This window comes from Panthera onca, chromosome D4 (genome assembly GCF_046562875.1).
Source record: "Panthera onca isolate mPanOnc1 chromosome D4, mPanOnc1 haplotype 2, whole genome shotgun sequence".
Lineage (NCBI taxonomy): Eukaryota > Metazoa > Chordata > Mammalia > Carnivora > Felidae > Panthera > Panthera onca.
In genome coordinates this window covers 30,657,777-30,670,279 of record NC_138351.1, presented here as the reverse complement: position 1 = coordinate 30,670,279, position 12,503 = coordinate 30,657,777, and the positions used below count along the sequence as shown (strand labels likewise).

Below are 12,503 nucleotides of genomic sequence, written 5' to 3'. Positions count from 1 at the left end.
AGAATACTATTTAGCCATTAAAAAGAATGGAATTCTGTCATTTGTGATAACCTGGATGGACCTTGAGGGCATTACGCTAAGTGAAACAACTCAGACCTCAAAAGAGAAATAGCATTTGATTTCACTTATATGTGGAGCCTACAAAATAAAACAAACCAAAAAATCAAGCTCATAGATACAGAGAACAAATTGGTGGTCACTGGGGCGAGGGGGTAGTATGCAAAACAGGTGAATGGGGTCAAAAGTACAAGCATCCAGTTATAAAATGAGTAAGTCATGAAGATGTAATATATGCCATGATGACTGCAGTTAATAATACTGTATTACATGTTTTAAAGTTGCTAATACAGATCTTAAAAGTCCTCCTCACAAGAAAAAAAATTAAAAAAAATTTCTAACTATGTATGGTGACAAATGTTAACTAAACTAGACTTATTTACTGTGGTGATCATTTTGCAATCATTACGTTGCATACCTGGAACTAATACGTCAATAATACTTCAAAAAAAAAAGCCTGATAAAGCATGTGGCTTTAATATATATATATATATATATATATATATATATATATATACACACACACACACACACATATATGTGTATATATACACATATATGTGTGTATATAATAAACATGACCAATTAGAATATAAAATTTTAAAAATTCCATTTGAAATAGCAACCAAAAAGAAAGAATACCCAGTTAAACTTAATGAACAATAAACAAGGTCATACAAAGAAAGCTAGAAACTCTGAGGGGCATGAAATAAAACTTAAGCAAATGATACAACCACTCTAGGATATGTACTATTTACAGTGTAAAGATGTTCACTCTCCCTACGTCAATCAATAAATTCAGAAATACTACCTAAAATATCAATAGGTTTTTAAGAGAAAGTTGAGAAAATTTGAAGATAAACTAGTCTTACCAAACATTGAAACATATTATAAACCCAAAAAAGTTAAAACTGTTCAGCACTGAAAGAGAAAGGAGCAAATAAATCAATAGGACAGAACAATATATCTAGAAATATACCCACAAATATGAGTGTTGTTTTACTCAAAAGTGACCCTTCAAATCATTGTGAAAAAGAGGGCTTATGCAATAAATGACAGTTAAAATAATTGGCTAGCCATCTGAAAAAAAATAAAGCTGAATTAATAGATTAGTCATTATAGCAACATAAATTCAAGCTTACACAAAGATGTAAAGGTATAAAATAAAATCATATACATTACAAAAGAATCATGGGTGAACTTACAATCTTAGGTACAAAAGACTTCTAGGCAGGCATAAAACCGAGAAGGTATAAAGATAAATATATTTAACTACCCAATTTTTTTTTAAATGCAACCAACAAGTCAAAAGCTGACTCTGAAAAAGAAAAATATTTACAGAATATATAATGGACAAAAGATTAGTTTGTAGAACATATGATTAAGGACTATTAAGAAATATGATTAAAACTAGAACTTGATTTTTTAAAAAGCTATTAAAAATGTCTTTTAAGATTCTGAAAAGATACTCGACTTCACTCATAATTAAAAGAATAGAAATCAAAGCAAGATATAACTTTTCTAAATCTCTGACATAATTTATGTAACAAACATAAATCCCTTGAATAAATAAAAAGGTGGGAAATAGACACTATTCTGTTTTCCAAAGTGATTTTCCAAAGTGATTCTGTTTTCCAAAATGATACACTATTGGTAAGAATACAAACTGGAACAAGCTTCTGAAAGGCAATTTGACTCTAGCTATCAAAATATAATATGTAAATACTTAATTTCAGTATCACAGATTGTGTGATTCCAGTACCAAGAATTTATCTTATGGGTATGATGGCAAGAGATGTGCATGAAGATTTTCACAGTAGCATATATCTTTATTTTCTCATGAATACCAAGAGGATTATCTTGGTATACATCAGAAACTAAAGAAATAGTGTGTAGCAAATAAAATGCTGGAAACTTACTTTTTGTTCAGTCACCATTGAAACTGCTTCTCATACTGTGATTAGAAAAATTCTCTGCATTAATACTGATTATGAATTTTCATAGATTCTCTGAAGTTTTATCATATAATATTTTAAAATTAATTTACTTTGATTCATTTTCTTAAAGACTGAATTCCAATCCTAATAGACTAAATCTAAAGAATCATTCCAAGAATTAATATTTGAAATGAATACTTTGTGTCTTTTCATTTAGGAATTTGTTCTTGGCACAAAGCATTTATTTTATGCATTCCTAGATGACTTATTCACACTTGAAAAGTTTCAAAATGTATATGAGATGTATCATATCACACACACATACCTCAAATCTACCACTCCTTAATTTGTTGCATTTAATTCATTAAAGGATTTTTTGCAAGGAGTTCCAACATTAATTTTTCAGGATTCCATTGCAATTCTGGCATTAGCATAATAAATATAAAGTAATTTATTTTTTCTCTAGCTATTTCATAGACCATCTTTTAAAAATGCACAAGATTTTATTTTATTTTTTTTAAGTTTATTTATTTATATTTGAGAGAGAGAGACAGAGCACATGAGTGGGGGAGGGACAGGGAGAAAGAATCCCAAGAAGGCTCTGCACTTCAAGTGCAGAGCCTGACGCGGGGCTCGAACTCACAAACAGTGAGATCATGACCTGAGCCGAAACCAAGAGTCAAATACTTAAGCAACTCAGCTACCCAGGCGCCCCTAAAAATGCACAAAATTTTAAGTGGACCAATACAAATTTATCTTTTAAGAATTTCATCACACAAAATTATAGTATTTGTTTGAATTCACTTCTGGGGAATACTTTAGGATGTCATTGGCAATCCCATTAAAAGCTTTATGAAATTCCAGTTCACATGATCAACTAAACACATGTATTTATTGATGCCACTTAAAACAAAAGAACAAATATAAAAATAAATCCATAACAGTGTAAAATGCTTCGAAGGGGCACTGCCAGAGGACCAGAAGTGTGTAAGAGTATAAGAAAACTGCCATACTTAAAGAACCGAGGAATCCATTCTACACTTATGTAAGAGAAAACTTGCCCAAAAAACACAAAGTGAATTTTCCTAAAAAAATAGACTTCAAGCCAAACACTGTAACAAGAGACAAAGATCATCAGATTATAATAAAGGGGTCAATTCATTAACAGAATATAACAACTGTAAATATTATATGCAACATCAGAACATCTAACTATATAAAGCAAATAACAGATAGGAAGAGAGAAAATGACAGAAATATAATAATAATATGGGACTTCAACACCCTACTTTCAACAATGGATAGATCATCCAGAGAGAAAATCAGTAAGGTAACATCAGACTTAAACTATACATTACACCAGATTGGACCTAAGAGGCATATACACAACATTTCACCTAAGAGCAGCAGAATATATATTCTTCTCAAGCACATATGGGACTTTCTCCAGGATAGATAATATGTTAGGCCACAAAAGAAGTCTTAAATCATATAAAACGTATTTTCAGACCACAATGGTATGAAAGTAGAAATCAATGACAAGAGGAAAACTAAAAAATCCACAAATGTGGAGATTAAACAGTATGCTCCTGAATAATGAATGGACCAAAGAAATCAAAAGGGAAATAAAAAAATATCAAGACAAATAAAAATTGAAACACATATCAAAACTTTTGGGATGCAGCAAAAGAAGTTCTAAAAAGAAAAACTTTCTACATTAAGAAAAAAGAAAATTCTCAACTAAACAACCTAACTTTACATCTCAATAAACTATAAAGAGAAAAGCAAATTGAGCCCAAAGTTAGTAGAAGGCAACCACAAAGGTCAGAGTGGAAATTAATGAAATAGAGACTAAAAAAACACTAGAGAAGATCAATGAAACTAAGAGCTGGTTCTTTGAAAAAAAAAACAAAATTAGCAAAACTTTAGCTAGAGTAAGAAAAAAGAGAACACTCAAAATTAGAAATGAAAGAAGAGAACTTATCACTGATAACAAAGAAATACAAAGGATCATATAAAATTACACAAGTATATACCACAAAATAGGTAACCCAGAGGAAATGAATACATTCCTTGGAAATATATAACCCAACAAGACTGAATCATGAAGAAAGAAAATCTGAACAGATCAATTACTAGTAAAGAAACTGAATCAATAACCAAAAACCTATCAACATAGAAAAGTCCAGGACCAGATGGCATCACTAGTGAATTCTACCAAATATTTGAATAAGTAATGTCAATCCTTCTCAACAATCCTAAACTCATTTTTCAAGACTAATGTTATCCTGCTATCAAAGACAAGGATAGCACAAGAAAAGAAAATTATAGATGTAAAAATCCTCAACAAAACATTAAACAAACAGATCTGTCAGTCCATTAAAAGGACCATACACCATGATCAAAGTGGGATTTGTTTCTGAGATGCATTGATAGTTTAAACATAAGAAAATCAATAAATGTGATACATCACATCAACAAAATGAAGGATAAAAATCATATTTCAATAATTGCAAAAAAAAAAAAAGCATTTGACAAAATTCAACATCCTTTAACGATAAAAACTCTCAACAAATTGGACAGAGAATACATACCTTAACAAAATAAAGACCATGTGGGTACCTCGGTGGCTCAGTCATTAAGCATCTAACTTTGGCTCAGGTCATGATCTCACAGTTTGTGATTTCGAATCCTATATCAAGTGAGCCCCAGCCCTGCTTCAGATGAGCTCGAGCCCCACTTTGGGTGAACTCAAGTCCCACCTTGGGTAAAACATGAGCTCCAGGTGAGCCCCACTTCCCTCTCTCTCTCTCCCCATCTCTCTCTGCCCCTCACTCACTTGCCCTCTCTCTCAAAACAAAACAAAACAAAACAAAACAAAACAAAACAAAAAAAAGCCCACATATGACCAGCCCACAGTTATCATCACGCTCAACAGTGAAAAGCTGAATACTTTTCCTCTTAAGATCAGTAACAAGACAAAGATGCCTCTTTTTTTTTTTTTACGTAATTTATTGTCAAGTTGGCTAACATAAAGTGTATACAGTATAAAGTATATTCATAAAGTGTATACAGTATAAAGTGTATTCAGTTCTTGGTTTTGGGGGTAGATTCCTGTAAATCATCGCTTACAGATGACACGCAATGCCTATTCTTGCCCAGTTTATTCAATATATTTCTAGAAGTCCTAGCCAGAGCAATTAGGCAAGAAAAACAAACAAAAGGCATTCAAATTGTAAAGAAAGAAGTAAAATGTGTGTTTGCAGATGACATTACACGTAGTAAATCCTAAGATGACAAAAACAAACAAACAACAACAACAACAACAACAACAACAAACAACCACTTAGAACGCAGTAAAATAAGTTCAGTAAATATGCAGGACACAAAATCAATACACAAAAATCACTTGTGTTTCTATACATTAGTAATAAATTACTGAAAAAAAAGAAATTAAGAAAACAATGTAAAGAAATAGTAGAGTAATTTATTAAAGGAGAAACAATTATGCCAATCATCTGCTCCAGAGAAGCAGCACTCTGCTTCCCCTACATAAAGTACTGTGTATATTTTTCCAAAGCAGGAGAACATCTTCAAAATTCATAGTGAGTGTTCGGGTTAAAGAAATATCTGAATTTCAAGGTTGAATAAAAAGTCCTATATACTTTAAAACAAAAAGAAAATTTCCTTTCCAAGGAAAAAGTCAATTCAGTATTGAATCCTCATCTATGACAAGGAGTGACAGAAGAAAATAAAATTATTTTGGTCAACTTTTAAGAGAAAATTCTTAATTTAGAATTCTACACACAGATAAACTATCAATCCAGTATGACAGCACTATAAAAGTACACAAAATTTTTGAAACAAATAATAAAGTTGTTAAGCAAAAACTGATACAAATGCAAGAAAAAATGAGAAAGCTAAAAGATATAGTGGAAATTTAATCCATTTCTCTCAGGATCTAATTGCTCAAATAGATTTAAAAAAGAAAAGCATTAATTTTAACAATACAATTAACAAGCCTGATCGAAATATTTATAACTATGTGGCCATAATAACAAAGAATGCACAAAATACTAGCAAACATTTAAAATTAAAAAAAAAATTAATGTTTATTTATTTTTGAAAGAGACAGGGCTTGAGTAGGGGAAGGACAGAGAGAGAGAGGGAGACACAGAATCTGAAGCAGGCTCCAGGCTCTGAGCTGTCAGCACAAAGCCCAACACAGGGCTCGAACTCACAGACTGCAAAATCACGATCTGAGCCAAAGTTGGGCACTTAACTGACTGAGCCACCCAGGCACCCCAGCAAACATTTTAAAATAAGTGAAACTACATAATATTCACAGCATTAAAAACACTTGACCATGGGGGCGCCTGGGTGGCGCAGTCGGTTAAGCGTCCGACTTCAGCCAGGTCACGATCTCACGGTCCGTGAGTTCGAGCCCCGCATCAGGCTCTGGGCTGATGGCTCAGAGCCTGGAGCCTGTTTCAGATTCTGTGTCTCCCTCTCTCTCTGCCCCTCCCCCGTTCATGCTCTGTCTCTCTCTGTCCCAAAAATAAATAAACGTTGAAAAAAAAAAAAAACACTTGACCATGGATTTAGCCACACACACAAAAAAATACCAACCCTATTATCCCAAAAACAAAAGTAGAAAGTAGAAATCAACAATAGAGGCTAAATACTCCCATCATTCTCCATTCCCCAATGATATCTATTTACTTGGAAATTTTACACTTTGCTTTATTTTTTTTAAGTTTATTTATTTATTTTGGGAGAGAAAGAAAAAGTGTGAGTGGGGGAGGGGCAGAGAACGGGAGAGAGAGAATCCCAAGCAGGGTGTGCACAGGCAAGATCATGACCTGAGCCAAAGTCGGACACTTAACCAACAGAGTTACACAGGTGCCCCTAAACTTTGCATTAAATAGTACTTGAGTAAAAGCTATAACTGGAGTCACAGATAATTTAGAAAAGAATACTGAAAGACTACATAGTAAAAACTATGGAATGCAGCCAAAGTAGTACTCAAAAAAACATTTACAGCTTTAATGAAATTTATTAGAATATAAGATGAAAAATAAATAATTAAGAATTGAACTGAAGGAGATAGAAAAATACCAGTGTATATATATGTGCCTATATAAATATATAAATGTAAATAAATATATATTACAAATACATATTATATATAAATACCTTTAAATACCTAAAGTATTACTTTTCCCTGTTGTTTACTCTGTCTGCTAATTATCACAACTGACATAAGATATTCATAAACTCTGCACTGATATTTAGAATCAAATAACAACTGAAAACAGGACTTGAACTCTAGAAGATTTAAAACACATCAAGAATATGTTTTTGTTTTTGTTTTTTTTTTAATTTTAACGTTTATTTATTTTTGAGACAGAGACAGAGCATGAACAGGGAAGGGGCAGAGAGAGAGAGGGAGACACAGAATCTGAAACAGGCTCCAGGCTCTGAGCTGTCAGCACAGAGCCCAACACGGGGCTCGAACTCACGGACCATGAGATCATGACCTGAGCCGAAGTCGGATGCTTAACCGACCAAGCCACCCAGGCGCCCCAAGAATATGTTTTAAAAAAAGAAATTAAATTTGACATAGGATGTATTTATAATATTAAAAATAATAAAAAATTTAAAGTAATAATAATACCATAAGCCATTACTTCTCAAAATTTTGCACAGAATTGCCCCACTGATAGACAAGAGTAAATTGGTCTTCTCAACAATCTTATGTATATATAAGACTTATGAATGAGACTGTTTTAAAACTTGTGGAAAGTGATTCATTACCATAATATAACAAAGATTTCATAAAATCACTTCATCTTTATTTCTATCCAGTTTCCTGGTGCTGAGAACATAAAAGTCAGACACAAAAGTACACCTTTTTCTTTCATTATTTTATTAGAAATATATTATTTTTTATGAGTCATATATGAGATATCTATAAATATATATTTATAGAGGAGAAAGCTGATGTACAGCTATGAAGACCATTCATAGTCACATGGGCAAAGATAAGTTAAGACCTTAATTGTTCTGACTCCAACTTCAATGGTCCTGATATAGGAAGAACTTGTTACATATTTTCAGGATGTAATTACTCTGCTAACAACTTTATCAGTTAACATACCTTTGTTAGCAACATCTACAACTGTCTTCCTTTCATTCTCCCATAAATAAAAAACAGGATAGTAGACTTCAATGAACTTTACATACACAACAATGGAAATTTAACAAATTAATGAAAGTAAGTCCTGTAAATCCAGCCAAGGAAAAGACTGAAACCCTCTAAAACAATTTAAGCTAAAATTGTACTTTCCCATTTTGAGAGTCAATCATACTTAATTTGAGGATGAAATTGATAACCCTTCAAGAATTAGGCCTATAAAACAAGTATTTTAACAATGTCTTTAGATTCTATGTTTTAAATTTATACTATAATGTGTGATGTTTATAAGTTTCTATATACTTTTCTAATACCAGCTTCAATAGATGTATGCTTCTAAACATCTTACCTTTTTTGCTATAGAAGGGGTTTCCTTTTTCATACTTCTTAGTAAAAACTCTGGCATGTTGTTTTCAATATCCTCACGAGTTCCCTTTTTATGCAAAACTGCAGCCAAAAATGAAATAACCTGGGAGGAAAAAAAAAAAACAAACCAACGTTTCAATTACTGGGTAAATGTTTCAAGATGGACAAAATTTCATGGCTTACATGATTAACTACCCAATTAGTGACAATTTGAGTATGTACAAATAGATTTGTTACAGGGAAAAACAACATGAAATACTAGTATTGGTTTTCTTTATATATATCAACAACTAAATGTACAGTACACATTACCCTTCAATATAGTATAAAAGAATTTTCATGTTGCTGTCTCTTCCACCATAAGTTCTACCTACTCAATGAATTCTTCCTTGATCTCATCAGTCGGGACATTACCTTATTTGTTTCTCTCCATGAAAACTATCTCTTCATATACTCTATTAGAATAAACTATATACGTTCTTTTTTCCCTGTAGAAAACAAAGCCCTTAAGGGAGTAATATTTGGCTCATAAAGTTGTGCACTTCTGTTTATCTAATAAGTATAGATGGAATGATAGAATGTTATTTCAGGATAGACTAAGACAATTCACTCACAGACACACCACTATGAATAACAGCTATTCTCCAAATATCAAGTAAGAAAGACAAAGAGACATTATAAAGGAAATATAACCCCCATAATGAAGAGCAAGAAACATTTAATCAACTGGATGTTGGTTCAGATTTTAGCATTAGTTGCCTGGCAGCTATGTAAACTTGGGCAAGATGGTTAACCTCTTAGAATAACTGTAAAAATACTTGAAAATAGCAAAAATAAATATTTGCAGAGTTGTAGTAAAGATTGGGGGGGAGGGGCACCTGGATGGCTCAGTCAGTTGAGCGTAGGACTTTGTCAGGTCATGATCTCATGATCTCATGGTTCATGAGTTCGAGCCCCACATTGGGCTTGCTGCTGTCAGCCCAGAGCCCGCTTCAGGTCCTCTGTTCCCTCCTCTCTGTCCCTCCCCTGCTGACATGCTGTCTCTCAAAAATAAAATAAACATTAGAAAATAAATAAATAAAAATAAAAAATAAAATAAACATTAAAAAAAAAGTTGGGGGAAAGTATTTGAGGTATCCATATGGGAGAAAAGAATTAATCATTACTTTAGAAAGATAAATTATATAAATATTAAAACCTAAAGAAAAAATTTTCAGAAAATTAGGAAAAAACCCAGAAAGGTGTTTTTAACATGAGTACGATTACCTATAATCTCAATCCCAAATGACAGAAGAAAAAAATGGTGTAAGAGAAGTAGTTGAAGAGATAAAGGCTGAAAACTTCTAAAAACTGATTTAGAAAACATTAAGCCATATATTCCAGATCCACGAAGAACATTAAACCAATAAATAAGTAATAAATAAATAAACAAACAAGCAATCCACAAGTAGGTGTTTCATAGAAAACCTGGCCAAAACTTGAGACAAAAAACAAAAAAAAACAAAAAAAAACAAACAAAAAAAAACAACCAAGAGAGGGGGACAGGAGTTAAGCTGGCAGAGGCGTAAAGAAACCCTAAGCTTGTCCTGTTCCTCCAACATAGCTAGACAGTTATTATATATCATTCTGAATACCCAAGAAGTCAATCAGAGGTCTGAGAGAACAAAAACTGCAAGTCTACAAGTACAAAAGTGACCACCTTTTGTAGGAGGTAGGAGGTGTGGAGAGTTGATATGGAGGAGACAGCTTCAGGTACAGCATCAGGGAGGGAGGCTGCTTACAGAGGCTACCACAAAGTATTATAAACAGCAGAGCACAAAATCTGAAATTTTAGAAGTATGTTATAATGGGGGATGTGCCTGGCTTAAAGGTGCTCAGGTGGTGAAGCTGGGCAGAATCCCAGATGTGACAGTGTGGTCTTAGGATCCCCTGAGTCGCAGGAAGAATGGGTGGCACCAATGTACTGCACTTTTTCTAGGCATAGGAGTGGGGACTCAGGCTGAGGGCAGCAAGCAGGGGTGATGGCTTTTGGCTCTGTTTTGTCATAAACGTTGAAGTACTATAGGGTCATGCAACCACTTTCCTCACATAGTCCAGCAAAAGCTCGCTGAGACTCTCCCCCAGAGGAACAGTGTGGGTCTGCACCATGGGATTCCCTAAAAGTTGAAGTTTTGAAACTCCTGAGATAAAAACAAACAAAAACAAAAAAAAAAAACAACAACCCTCAGACATGGGTGGCAGGGTGAACGCAGGGTTCTGCTGGAAACCAGATACACAAGGGGGGTGAATGACTGCTCTTCTGTGAGCATTCCCTGAAGGAGAGGGCATGATTTTCAGCTCCAGGGCTAGAGACTGGTCACCACCATATACATCCCGCCCCTCCGCACTGAAAGCCTTCAGTGAACAAAACAGCGCCACCTGGTGAAGGTCAGAGCCACTTCACCAAGCGCTGTCCCCTTGCGCCCTGAGGCACATTTGTACTGAAACAAGTCAGCCTGAGAATCAGCACAGCAGGCTCCTCCCCCAGAAGACCCGTACTTGTTTGCACCAAGTCTACTGATCATAGAGTGCTACAAAGCTTCAGTTCTAGGGGCAATAGGATCTAGCTTCCTGTTTACTTTTATCCTTTATTTTTTATTATTATTTATTCATTTATTCTCAGTTTTTTCTATTCCTTTTACTTATTTTTATTTTTTTATTTTTACTTTTTTTTTAAGTTTATTCATTTATTTTGAGGGAGGAGAGCATGTATGAGCAAGGAAGGAACCAAGGTGGGGGAAGAGAGAGAAAGAGAATATCCCAAGCAGGCTCTGGGCAGAGCCCAATGTGGGGCTCAATCTCACCAACTGTGAGATCATGACCTGAGTGCTTAACTGACTGAGCCACCCCAGGCACCCTGCAGACAAGAGTTCTTTACCCAACAAGGCTCTCATGCAGAATAAAAGGAGAGATAAAGAGTTTCCCAGACAAACAAAAACTAAAGGAGTTCATGACCACTAAACCAGCCCTGTAAGAAATTTCATGGGGGACTCTGAGTGGAGGGGAAAAAAAAAAAAAGACAAAAAGCAACAACAAAGGCTAGAAAGAACCAGAGGGCATCACCAGAAACACCAACTTAACAGGTAACACAATGGCACTAAGTTCATATCTTTCAATAATCACTCTGAATATAAATGGACTAAATGCTCTGATCAAAAGACACAGGGTATGGATAAAAAATAAAGATCTGACTATATGCTGCCTACAAGAGACTCACTAAAGACCTAAAGACACCTGCAGATAAAAAATGAGGGGAACCATCTATCATGCATGGATGTCAAAAGAAAGCTGGAGTAGCCATACTTACATGAGAAACCAGATTTTAAAATACAGACTGTAACAAGAGATGAAGAAGAACATTATATCATAATTAAGGGGTCTATCCACCAAGAAGATCTAACAATTGTAAATATTTATGCCCCCCAAATATTTATGCACCCAAATATATAAATCAATTAATAACACATAAACAAACTCATTGAAAATAATACACTGATAGTAGGAGACTTTAACACACTACTTAACAGCAATGGACAGATCATCTAAGCAGAAAACCAGCAAGGAAACAACAGCTTTGAATGACACACTGGACCAGATGGAGTTAGCAGATATATTCAGAAGATTTCATCCTAAAGCAGCAGAATACACATCCTTTTTGAGTGCACAAGGAACATTCTCCAGAGCAGACCACATACTGGGTCACAAATCAGCCCTTAAAAAGTACAAGAAGACCAAGATCTTACCATGCATATTTTCAGATCACAATGCTATCAAACTTAGTCAACCACAAATGTGGAAAGCTCTAAAATACATGGAAGTTAAAGAACATCTGACCCAAGAATGAATGAGTTAACCAGTATATTAAAAAAGAAAAAAAATATATACAGAAGCAAATGAAAATGAAAACA

At 34.0% G+C, this 12,503-nt stretch overlaps 1 protein-coding gene and 1 long non-coding RNA gene across 5 annotated transcripts in view; one reads left to right on the top strand and one right to left on the bottom strand.

Moving 5' to 3' along the window:
- LOC144614183 (uncharacterized) overlaps positions 1–12,503 on the top strand; it is a 138,867-nt gene that overhangs the window by 45,285 nt on the left and 81,079 nt on the right. The window lies entirely within an intron of this gene.
- ERCC6L2 (ERCC excision repair 6 like 2) overlaps positions 1–12,503 on the bottom strand; it is a 131,790-nt gene that overhangs the window by 85,048 nt on the left and 34,239 nt on the right. For all 4 annotated transcript variants that reach the window (XM_060609876.3, XM_060609875.3, XM_060609871.3 and 1 more), the window contains exon 3: positions 8,540–8,659. In XM_060609876.3, coding sequence (XP_060465859.2) covers positions 8,540–8,659 — 120 coding nt within the window. The remainder of the gene's footprint in view (positions 1–8,539; positions 8,660–12,503) is intronic.